General features: G+C 38.7%; 1 protein-coding gene across 2 annotated transcripts in view; it reads left to right on the top strand.

Annotated features, from left to right (window-relative positions):
* SUCO (SUN domain containing ossification factor) overlaps positions 1–12,568 on the top strand; it is a 39,161-nt gene that overhangs the window by 15,657 nt on the left and 10,936 nt on the right. Inside the window, exons 5-15 of one of the 2 annotated variants that reach the window (XM_059478064.1) lie at positions 3,241–3,381; positions 3,554–3,704; positions 4,667–4,787; positions 5,011–5,135; positions 5,593–5,660; positions 6,300–6,407; positions 6,774–6,879; positions 8,786–8,806; positions 9,039–9,094; positions 10,022–10,113; positions 10,574–10,639. In XM_059478064.1, the coding sequence (XP_059334047.1) occupies positions 3,241–3,381; positions 3,554–3,704; positions 4,667–4,787; positions 5,011–5,135; positions 5,593–5,660; positions 6,300–6,407; positions 6,774–6,879; positions 8,786–8,806; positions 9,039–9,094; positions 10,022–10,113; positions 10,574–10,639 (1,055 nt within the window). Of the gene's footprint in view, positions 1–3,240; positions 3,382–3,553; positions 3,705–4,666; positions 4,788–5,010; positions 5,136–5,592; positions 5,661–6,299; positions 6,408–6,773; positions 6,880–8,785; positions 8,807–9,038; positions 9,095–10,021; positions 10,114–10,573; positions 10,640–12,042; positions 12,379–12,568 lie in introns of those variants that run through there. The other variant, XM_059478065.1, reaches the window with a different exon arrangement.

Raw genomic sequence — 12,568 nt, 5'->3', positions numbered from 1 at the left:
AAAATCTTGTGACAGACTCAGTCTGACACAGCTGGCTATGATTGACCATTAATTAAAAACAATTCACATGTTGGGTAAACAATTCTCCAAATGACATTCCAAAGCAGCAAAACCTGGAGAAGCTGAAGCTTCCCAGCTTCTCAGGAGAAAAGATCCTGGCAATGGGATTTTTCATAAAATATGTCAGGGACATGTCAGTGCTGATGGAGTGTGCCAGCAGTTCCTCAGTGTGTGGATGAAGAGCTGTGCACTTGCATGAGGTGAATACTATTGCCATGAGCAGTTTCTAAGCCTCTGCTCTGAAAAAAAGCCAACATGCTTAGATAATCTGTGCTATAAAAGCCCTCAGGGCTTTACCATTAGGATTTCTGCCCTTCACAAATGTGCTTTCACATCTGTGTCAACAAGCACTGAGGCTGCTTCAGCAATGGCCTCTGCCTTCAGTTAGGGAGGAACTCTGCAGAATTTTATCTTGGGACTTAAAAACAGAGAGTCTCAAGTTCTGATAATAAAGAGACTTGACAAAATAGCAAGTTCTCCTATAAATGCAGTTTAGTTCCAGTGCTCAGTGGTGTATTGCAGAGCTGCCTGTGCTGCAGGCACCTTTCTGGAGTTCATGTTCTTTGTTTTGTTTCCCTTTTCTTGTGGGATGTTGTGCTGTCAGATGTGAATTGTAGTATGGAAATTCATGTGTGATCATCCAAGGATTTTCACAAAGTCCTGTTGGGCTTTTGGGTGTGTGCTAAGGGAAGTAATCTTGTTCTGACTGCTGATGAAGATGAAGTATTTTGCTGGATAAAAATTGAACACAGTGAAAATGAAGTAGACTTGTCTTTGGTGGTTTAGGCTTTTTAAGATTTCAGTTTTTCTGCTTTACCAAATTTTGTTTCTTTAGCATAGAAAAGGTATGGAAATTTTGTTTGCTGGCTGATCTTGCCTAGTTTGTCAGAGCTAACACCTAAACACATTTTGGTATTTCATCAGTGTCTTTAATTGGAAGCCTTCCAAAATGTGCAGTTTTTATAAGGCAAAACTGGAATGTAGCTTCAGCCTGTTCTTTTTATAGCTTTTTTTTGACTACTCCACTGATTTGTGTAATGTGTTGTAAGCTCTGCTGTTGTCAGGTCCTAGAAGGAGACAGGATGTTATTTTCTTTGAAACATTCAGCTTGGTGTCTGGTAATTGTTGGAAATTGTCTGCCTGTCACAGCTGGGGAATACTGGAGTGCTGCACTCCAAAGACTTGAGTTTTGAAACAAATGAAAATAGAAACTTGCTTTGGAGCACCTGATGGATGAGTTCATGCTGGGCAGTGGAGTTGTGACACCAGTGCCATTTACAGGAAGAAAGGGCAGACCTGGTGTAGCAGAGAAGCTAAAAAATAATGTTTATCTGTTATTTCAGACTGCACTTCAGCTCTCAGTACTCACAGGTGGTCTCTTGCTGAACAGATGAATATCCAAACCAGCTGTGGTGCAGCTCTACACTTAAAGTCTTTAAAAAGACACAGTTGTATTTGTTATCTTCAGACAGTTTTTACCTTTTTGCTGGTTTAAATGTGATTCCTGACAGTGTAACCAAGTCCATCTCTCTCAGGTGTTACTGGTCTAATATTTCAGCAGAACCTCTTAGTCAAAATATTTTGAAAGGTACTTTATCCCAAACAAGTTTTACTTTGTAGTGAATCTTTTTTTAGAACTGCACTGAGTGTAACTTTTCTTCCTAAGTCTAATCTGAGGAAAAATTACTGAAAAATAATCTGAGCTCTTTTTGTCTGGAAGTAAGGAACATACTGTGCAAAATGAGCTTGATAATTCATTTTAAAAATGAACGAAAAAGAAGATACTCAAAGGAGAGGGAGCACTACAGCTTTTAGACTCACTTTCTGCCAAAATTAGTTACTTGAGGGCAGTCAGGTACACCCTGAGAGCAAGGAATTTTTAAGTTCATTCTTGTCCCATATTTTATTCAGTTGATAATTATTCATAGTGTCACCTACCCACTGAAATGGAGAATATGTGCAGCTTTTCAGTTTTGTGTAGTGGTCAGCATTATTTAGTCAGTAAAGAGTTGCATGCAGAACCAAACACTGTGCATCTCAGATGGAGGCATTTTGGGGCTTACAGGGTAAATACTTTTTCTTTATAGCTAATAAATTCTTGTATTCATGATGTTTGTTAGATTTTTCTACATAGCAAAAAGTCTTGGAATACCTAGGAGTTTTTTGTTTTATACCACAGGAAATTTATCATATGAAAGGAACTAAAATTGTCTCCCTGGGTTGGTTGCAGCTGCTTCTGTTGATAATTGTAGCAGTCAGGGAACCAAAAAGATTCCCTTTTAAGTTGCTGACGTGCTGTTTGTGTTTTGGCAGCTCTGTCATGATACTGGATTAACCTAGTTTGCTGCTTCCATTAAAGAAAGCTTATGTGGAAATTTAGAAGGCAGAGTAAAGCCTTTCCTTAGACCTGGCTGCATCTGATCAGCATGGGAGTCATCCCTGTGCTGGAGGGGAGAGGACAGTCAGAAGTTGTCACCTGAAAGTCACTCTTTGCCCATCCCCACCCACTGCATCATTCCTGAAGGGCAGAGGAGAGGTTTGCTGTTGGGTTTGTGTCTCAGCATTTGTCTGAGGTGTGCTCAGCCTTTCTGGGAGCCAGGAGGTGAAGCAGTGACAGATGAGCTGGTTTGGGCTGTTGGTACAGCTGGGATCATGGTCTGCTGGGCTACCTGATTTTTGTTACACCAGCAAAAAAAAGAAATACATTAGTAGAAAGGCTGGCTCTGCTTTTCTCCCCCTAGTTCTCCTCTAGTTTTAGCCAGGTTCTGTTCTCACTGCTGCCTCTTGACTTGGGAACATGAGGAGCTTTTAGTGAGGGAACTCAGTCTCTTGTTTGTTTCCTTTGTTGAAAAGGAAAAGTGCTGGCAGCCAGGTAACTGTGAAGATGTTGTTAGTGATGCTGGGAGAATTATGCATTGCAGTGTTTGGTTGGATGTTGGATGTGAGTTCTGGGAGATGAGAAGCCTGTTTTGAGTTCCTTTCTGGAAAAGGAAATTCTGTTCTTTCATGGGTACAGCTGAGAATGCACTTCCACAAGTACAGCATGCTTCATTCTTCTTTTCTTAATTATTTCTGTGAGACTGTTGCTTTATGAAACCTTTCAGTTATCTTTGTGGCTGATTGTCAGGGTTCCTTGTATGATCAGAAGGCTAAAAAAGGCTGTTGTTTGTTTCCCTTCAGTGCAATAGAGAATTCCCGTGCTGATACCCCTGTAGTCAGCTCTAGTGAAGCTGAGCAGTCAGAACCTGACTGTGATATTGGTGGGACACTTGAGGCTGACCCTCAGAGTGAGCCTTCCTCTTTTGTCAGTCAACCAGAGAGGTGAGTATCCAAGCAGGTTGCGTGTGCCTCTGAACACTTCAAAGGGAGTTGTTCTCTTCTGTGCTGGCTTTGCAACAAACATTTGCATGTGCTTGCTTATCTGTGTATTGTGTGAGTGTGGTACTGCCTCTGGTGACCATGTTACACATCCTGATGCCCTTTAAACTTCCAGCCTTGCAGGCCAGCACATAGAGAACATATCATCTTCACATGGCAAGGGAAAGAAGACAAAATCTGAGTTTGAGTCCAAAGTTTCAGCAGCTGAAAAGGGGGCAGATGAGCAGAAATCTGCTCTTAATGCTTCAGAGAACCTAAAAAGGGAGGTAAGTTGGTATCTCTCTCTCCTCAGTACACACAGGAGTAATTTTTTGTTTTTATCACCCTCTGGTTTTATTACCAGTGGTAAAAAATGTGGTGTGCTTTTATTCTGTCCCAGAAGTATCACTTGGCCCTTGTTACAGTGGGATATGTAGCTGGCCGGGCCTTCTGTGCTTAACTGTGACTTTTTTCATGCTCTGGTTGTGAAGTACTTCCTAAAGCTTGTGTTTTTTTAATAAGACTCTTTTTAAAATCAGAATGACTAAGGCCATGGCAATACCATTTTTTGCTGCTTTAGGATCATGTTTAAACTGTCACTTGGCAACTCCCTCTAAAATATTTTCCACAAAATAACCTCTACACTTGAAATGTCTACCAAAAAATGTTCACTCATGTGGTGGTGTGCTGAATATGTTTGTACAAAGGAGAAATGAAAACTTGAAATGGAGTAATGTACAGTTTAATTGTCAGGGTTTTTGCTTTGTCAGGCAAGTCCAAAACATTATTTCTGAGATAATTAAAATGGTTCCTTTAATGTTTAATCATTCTGCTGTTTCTGAGATGTTCAGAAATCCCAGAGAACCTCTGGAATTCTGTCATGACAAGCACTGATGTTTAAAGATTTTTGCTACAGGGAAAGCTTTCTTCATTAGGAAGAGAAAAAGCAAAAATTGGGAAGAAAATGCAGGTGTTGGAGAAGAAGGGTTACATTTTATTTAAAATTTATTAGCTTAGCCACAAAAATTGTCAGTATTTCAGTGAAATAATCTGTAATTCTGAGAGAAAATCATCACTTGTTTTTTCTGGCTGCTAATCTTGCTTACATTGGCTCTAAGTTGTTAACATGGGTGCAAATGATGTGTCTGCCCTTGACTTGATCAGAGCATGCTTTGTTTTTTCAAGTTCATCTTTGTTTTCATTGTTGGTCCTGAAAAATATTCACAATCAGTGCTTCTTTCTTTTGCAGAAAGACTTTAAGAAGACAGGAGAAATTGACCCTACATCAGTAATAACTCCAAAGGACCCTGGAGACATTCCAACATTTGATGAATGGAAGAAGAAAGTCATGGAGGTGGAGAAAGAAAAGAGTAAGTTCAGGATTCATTAGGTTGGTCTAAATAGAGAACACTGTCATCTCCTGAATAGCAGGACTGTCTCCATTTGGAATGCAGCCTGGAACTTCATTTTTCTGCTAGAACTACCTAATTAATAGCCTTCATTATAGAAAAGCAGTGAGCAGAAGTTCCCTGACAGTGCAAATACTGCTTGTTTGTGTGGTTTGTTATAGTAGCAATATTTTCTTGTTCCTAGGTCAGTCAATGCACCCTTCTGCTGTTGGTGGGCAGCATTCCACTAAAAAGGTCCAGAAAAACAGGAATAACTATGCCTCTGTAGAGTGTGGTGCCAAAATTCTGGCAGCAAATCCAGAGGCAAAGGTAAGCATTTATTAACTATTAGTGTTCAGTTTTTAGTGTAGTGTTATGCAACAAAGTACACTTAAAACTGAGCACTGGTTTGTGAAGTTGTTGTTCTGTGTCTGGATTTATTGGGATTTTGATTAATAAAATTAGGATGTAAACAGTGATCAGTGCTTTTTTTAAGAGGGATTGTTATAGAACTTGATATCTTTTTAAGTGAATTCAGAAAATGGGAGCAGAGTCTACTTCCTACAGAAACTGAACAGAGTTATATTAAAGAGCTCACCACAGTAAATAATCCATGATTGCCCCAAAGTATGGCATACTGTGTCCTGGATAATTGTCTTGCTCAGAGTGTTGTTGATACTTGTCTACAAACCTAATTTCCAATTCATTGCTGGAAAGAGGGGGAAAATCCTTGATGCTGTTGCTATCTACCATGCAATTTAAAATACAAATTCTTTTCTTTCTACAGAGCACTTCAGCTATTTTGATGGAAAACATGGACCTTTATATGCTCAATCCTTGCAGTACTAAAATCTGGTAGGTTCCTAAGATTCATAATTGTTTCAGGAGTGATTACAGTTTTCCATTGCTGTGGGACTGACTTGACCTTGATGTGTTGCTCCTTGGAATGGGTGTGTGAGGAACTCTGGCAGAATTAGCACAAGATAATTTATGATGTCTTCCAAAGAAATCTAGCTCTGGTATTGACAAGTAATATTAAGGTGATATTTTTATTTATCTTAATACGTGTAAGTTTTGCATAATTATCTTATGGCGGATAAAGCACTTGAGAATTCAAATAAAGACTCTTGGTTTCTTTCCCTGACTGTCAAATAATTGTAGGACAGGTGAACAGAATTTACCATAGATTAATTGGCACTTCAGGTGTGATTTAAATTGTTTGCTGTCCTTAGTTTTTAATTCTGTGATTGATGATAGATAGATAGATAGATAGATAGATAGATAGATAGATAGATAGATAGATGGATGAAGCTTTTGTAGCTGCAGATGCTGCCTGGAATTATTAAAGTAGATGTTCAGAGAAATACCACCAGCGTTTTTATAGTGTCCTCCTTACACCCAGTGAAGGGTGTGATGATGAGGGGAAGGGCTGAAGATTGTAACTGCAAAAGGAAAAGTCTTTTCTTAAAAAAATATTTACTTTTTGTCTTTAAGGTTTGTTGTTGAGCTCTGTGAACCAGTGCAAGTAAAGCAGTTTGACATTGCAAATCATGAATTATTCTCTTCCACTCCTAAAGACTTTCTGGTGTCAATTAGTGACAGGTATGTTACCTAAACTCATCCTTCTGAATGAAAAATGAAATAATTATTAGATGCAAGGCTTTATGAAGCATGATCTCTGTGTGTTTATTATGCAAAGTGCAATGTAATGTGAAGTCACATGGTTTTTCTTCGTGTATTTTGTCAGTTGCTAGAAGGTTTTTTCCTTTGCCACCTCAAAAATTAAAAGGAAAAATGACAATGCTGTCATTGTGTGAGGGTTCTGCTGAGGTTCTGGGTTGGGAACTTTGCTGCTGCCTGGCAGCTGGAGAGAACAAAATGTATTTCTGCTCTGGAGAAACTTCTGTAAATACCTGTAAACAGAAAGTTCCTGCATTTCATTACCTGACTCCATTGTTTCCTTTGTAGGTATCCAACAAACAAATGGATTAAATTAGGTACTTTCCATGCCAGAGATGAGAGGAATGTCCAGAGCTTTCCTCTGGATGAACAGATGTATGCAAAATATGTGAAGGTAACTCAATACTGCAGAAACATCCATGCTCCTCAGGGAAGGAAGGGTTTGCTGGGTTTCCTCTGTATAACAGCATGCCAAGAAATGTGTTATCAAAGCCTGCCCTACCATTAATTGCCCTTGGTTAATTAGTGGCCCCAGCTGGGCTTGTCTGGGTGCTAAATCCTTGTCACAGTTATGACCTTATTACCTTGCTCACTTTGGTAATTGGGAAGATCTTGGGAAGCCCCTTGGGTCCAAGTACATACTTAACTGATACCTGAATTAAGAAAAATGTAGACAAAGTTCTGTTCTGACTTATCCAACTATCCCCTGAATGTAAGAGCAGAAGAATCCTGACCTATTTTGTTTCTTGGCTGTACCTGCTTTACATACACACACATAGATCTATACCCATTTAGATTTATTTGTGTATATGCACACCCTGCCCACTCAGTCCCTAGAGCACAGATCACAATATGCCTATTTCTTGATATTTTTGTGCCATGTTGGGCTGTACAGTTTAGTGAATCTGAAAGTGTGCAGGGTTGCATCTTGGTTCTCATTAAGAGACTCCAAGTGCAGTTTTCCAGTTATTCAACCATAACTCTGACTCAGGCAAATTATTTATGCTCACTGCTACTGGAGCATTGCCATGATACCTCCACCTTCAAAATGGTTTGCATTGAGCTATCTTTACTCAGGAGACTCAAAGGGAATAAAACTCCATAAATAATTAATGTGCTACTTGAACTTGGATAAAAGCTTCTGTGAAAATATTGGGTTGTAGTGAAGGTTTAAAATCAAGTAAAATACAGACCTTTTAGGTCCTCTTCAGTGATGTGTTATCTTCCAATTATTATATGGCCAAATAAAAAATAAATACTAGTTTGTGCTCCTTAATTATGCTTTGTGCTTTTATGAAAAAGTAGCTGTGAATGATAATTGTCTAACTTCTTTACCTACAAATTCTGCATGAGTCACAGAACAGAGATTTCATTTATTTTTAATTCTGTTTTCTGGCTGAATTAATTAATGCCTTAAGGTAGCTGCCATTGTCACTGAAGTGGCAGAATTCCTGTAGATGCTGCAGCACTTAATCCCTTGGTGGATCCAGTGCTCTGCCTTGAATAGTACAGCATGGTAACATTTCCAGAGGTTTTTTTACTTCATAGTGCAAAAAGTAAGCAAGTTCTAAGTATGTCTGGTCTACAGAATGACTCCAAAATATTTTTAAATGTTAAAATTGTTTAAGTGGCTTACTGAGCTTGTATCAAAAACAATGGGATTTTTGTGGGATTGTCTTGGTCTCACTTGCAGATTATTCCAGTCCTTCAGTGATAGTGTCTACATAGTGGTTTAATAAATGCTTGCAAATTAATTCAGGTTAAATAAATACCAGGGTGTAGTCAAGAAATACACAGATGTCTGAAGCTCCCAGGTCTGTCATCAGCTGCTCTGTTTGTTGCAGTTGTGCTTCTGTAAATGGAAGTGTTTTATAGTGAGTTGAAGCAGCAGCAGTACATAGAGAGTGCATGCTACATGGGTTTGTTTTTCCTTTTGAGTCCCTTTCTGTAGTCTGTGTTCTTTAAGGGTAAAAAAAAATAACTCAGTACATTTAACACACTTCAGTATTCTAGCTGCAGTCATGCTGCCCTGAAAAATGGAATAACTTCAATTGCCTAATAAAACACTTGCTGCATGTTACCTTCAATCTGCAAGGTACAAGGGCTACATGAAATCTTGCTACCCAATGCAGATGGAGTTGTGTTACACCTTAATCCTTCCCAGCTTGTCCTGTTAGGCATTTTTAGTACTGAATTAAACCCAGCAGGACTCTGTAGTTGCCTGTGGCATGTGTTCAGCCTTTGTACTGACATCTACTTTTTGTTTTTTGTTTTTTCTCCTTTCCTCTCTCTCGCTTCAGATGTTCATCAAGTACATAAAGGTTAGCAACCCTTCTTGTGGAGTGATGGATGCATGGGGCTGGGGGTGTTCTCTGCCACGGCTCAGCTCTTTATTGCATGGCAAGAATAAATCTGGCCTTTTCTGCTCTGGGCAATCTGCAACTCACTGGAGTGAACAAAACTTGCAATTTCAAGATTGAGTGTTTATGTTTAACTGAGTTTTTGGCTCTGTGGATCTTTGGAGTTTTATTTTAAGTACCTTTTATTCTTTAGGTGGAGTTGATATCACACTTTGGATCAGAACATTTTTGTCCTTTAAGTCTTATAAGGTAATATTTTGTGTTTTGCTTAGTCTTTCTACCTCCTTGCAGTGAGGACTAGTCTGCTTTTAGAATAGTTGGGCAACAATTTCAATTTTCAGTTGCAGTTACTTGTAGGTATTATGGATTGAAGAAGTTACCTGACCTGCCTGCTATGTAGTGTCTTTCATGTCTGTGTAAAGAAGTTTTGAATCTCTTTATTTGCTTCTCCAGTATGTCAGGAATAGTTTATATTTGCAGGGGGAGGGGAGGAGGAAACAGGAGCCTTGAGCAGCTTTAGAGCAGGACATGAGCGTTTCAAGGCTGACCAAGCAAAACAGGGAACAAGTGGTGAGCTAAAAAGAGCAGGTGTGGTGAGTGCTTTTTGGAAGCTTCTGGGTTGGTTGGCACCACAGTGCCTGCAGTCAGAAATGTTTGCAATAGCTGAGTAGAAACACCTGTGAATTTTTAATTCAGAGAACCATCAGCCTCTGTACTGCTCCTAAAAAAACAGGTTTTGAACCTGGGAGGTCTCTTGTGTTAGAAGTCAAACCATATTTTTAGTCCACAAGGCTGCTTTACATTGGATTGATTTAATTTTGGCAAAAGAGGTCAAAGAGAATGTGGCATGCAAAGGGAGGTAGTTCTGAACAGATATTCCTAAAGCAAGTCAAAGGAGAAACACAAGTGGAGGTGTAAGAGCTCATGGACAGCCAAAGAAGTCTAGGTGTGAGTTTAAAAGGAAAAAAAGACTTTGGAATTAGAATGAGAAGCAGGATCTTGTTCGGATTCCTTGTAGACACAACTTAGAGAAAATAAACATCTCTGCTGCTTGATCTTGCTTAAATGACTGGAACTACTGTATCTCATTTACTTGTTACATAAAGGTAATACTGCTTATCAATTATGTCACATGATTCCTAATATTAGCTTTTTATTTTAAAACTTTGATCATAGAGTATTTGGTACTAGCATGGTTGAAGAGTATGAAGAAATAGCTGATTCTCAGTATCAGTCTGAAAGACAAGAACTGTTTGATGAAGATTATGGTAAGCAAATATTTTGTGCATTTTCAGCCATTCAGACAGCTCTTGTGCTGTTGGTGGCTCATCACTTCCTGCATATGATGAAAGATTTGACTGTAAATTTACCTGTTGACAGTGTTTCAGCATTTTTGGGCTTTTCCAACAATCCTTTGAAGCTTTAAACAATGTGTTTAAATGTAGCTTTAAAATTATAGTATAGTCTCTGTTTCACTTGGCAGAATAGACAATTTCTTCATGTGCTTGACAGTAGGAAAAGGATTACTAAAATAAAGCAGCTCACATGGAAAGTTCTATTCTTAGTGTCCATTTTAGTTCATAATATCTGACCTTAAGCTTGCTGTAGTTTTATTTCCACACTGTCAAGTTGACATCATTAAATGTCATGTTAAATCTTGAGGTTCATATTCTTTGCCCATGACAGATGAAATTCTAATAGTCACAGATTGTTCTTCTTTATACATAGATTATCTGTTGGATTATAACACAGGGGAAGAAAAATCTTCAAAAAATCTTCTTGGTTCTGCTACAAGTGAGTATGATTTATTAGAAAAAGTTATTCCTGTGCTTAAAACAAGATGTGCTAATTGAAAGTGGAATGACAATTTGTTGTGCAACATCTACAACTTCTATATTCTGCTGAAGCAATTTGTAATTCTTCTTTAGTTTCATAGGAATAATTAAATTTGGAGTTGGGGGATTGTTCTTAGTGTTCTAAAAATGAATTTTTCAGTTTGTAAAGATATCTATTTTGTGGAAACTTTTTTGTACTTAGGGATTCTGAATACTGAAGATCATGTAAATGTTGCACAGGGCTGTAAATGGCCAGTACTAAAGTGCTGTAGAACTGTAATTATTTGGAAGTTGAAAATCTGTGTTTAATTAACCTACAGGAGGCAATATAAATATTTACTTTGCACAACTTTAGGGGCAGAGAAGGATGGAGAATACTACAATTTCTGAGAAGGCTTTATGTAAATACTGTAATTCATGTTCTTCATAAGGGCTGTGTATTTTTTTGAGAGAACTAAAGGTTCTTGACTCCTCTCACTTTTCCCATTGGAAAACCTCCATGTGTAGGGTTAGTTTTCATGAGAATCCTGGAATATTCAATTTTAATGGTAGTCTTCACTGCTGAATTATTCAGGATGGTTTCACCTCCACACACCATTTCCTAAGGAGCTCTTGCACTCTTCCTTCTGTCCCAGCTAATGAGGATTTGTTATTCCAGTGTAGATCTGCACTCAGTTAATGCTGTTTGGGGTCAGCCTTTGCTGTCATCCTCTAGTGGATCAGAGCCACAGAAATCTTTCATGTTTTTTCCTAGAACATTATTTTCTCCTGAGAATAAGGTCATGGCTAGGAATATTCACAGCTTAGAAGAGTTTTCAAAAGGCAAATAGATAGTGGAAAAGGCAGTTTATTTCTACATGTGTGCCTCTCACAGATGAGATAAAGCAGTAAATTCTTCCCTGACACTGCTTATCTCTTCTTTGTGACTTCTAAACTTGCTGTCTTGGTGATGCATATTCATTCACATGATCTGTCTGCAAGGGCAGTATTACAAGTTTATATTCACTGTCTGGAAAAGGCAGTGACTTTCCATTTAATTTTTTAGTCTGCTGAAGCTAAGATGAAAAGATTTGAAGCACCTGTTGCTGATGGTGCTCAGCTGTCTCTCTAGTGCACTGAAATGTTGCAGTGACCTGTATTTAGTTCTGGCTGGGGGGTTTTGATACTGAGAGCTTCCTCTCTGTCAGGGTGGTCAGTGCTCCTCTTTTGGAAGGAGTAGAGTTTGTGGGTATTGTTTTTTGGTGGGATTTTTTTATATGCATGTAGACAAATGTGCATCTTAAATGTAGAGTGAGAAAAGAGGGACCTCTGAGGAGGAGGTGGAGGGTTCTCAGACATTTAATCTCACAAGAAGCATTCTGCAGTCTTGCTCTCTCTCCTGCCATTTTCTCACATTTTAAAGCTTCTATACCAACTCTGTATTCTCCTTCGTTTTCTTATTTTTGTTAGAAACCATCCACAGCTGAAGTTCAGCATCTTTTGACTGTTGTGACTTTTCTCATTATACAAACCCAGATAAATTAACATAAATCAGGAATGGAGCTTCTGGCAGCAGCTTCTGCAGCTTCCTTTCCTGGAGGAAAGGCAGAACCAAAGTTTTGAACAGAACTTCCTGGAGCCCAAGGGATTTGTCATTGCTGCTAAAATGCCTCTCTAACATGAGGACCTTGGCCATGTGACACACGCTGCCATATGTTGGTGGGTGGGGGAGAAATGGGCAAAATCCACCCAGCTTATGTGATTTTACAATATAGTGCTCTTTACCTGTTCCTCAGCTTCTAAATAATCCTGGCCATTATGTTTGTTGTCAATATCAAGCCAAAGAGGAGTTGTATTTAATTCCTGTGCTGATGTAGAGCAGCACCTCTTGGAATTTACTTCTGTGAAT

This window comes from Ammospiza nelsoni, chromosome 9 (genome assembly GCF_027579445.1).
Source record: "Ammospiza nelsoni isolate bAmmNel1 chromosome 9, bAmmNel1.pri, whole genome shotgun sequence".
NCBI classification, from domain to species: domain Eukaryota; kingdom Metazoa; phylum Chordata; class Aves; order Passeriformes; family Passerellidae; genus Ammospiza; species Ammospiza nelsoni.
Note: the sequence above shows the minus strand (reverse complement) of the source record. Positions and strands in the feature narration are given on the sequence as shown.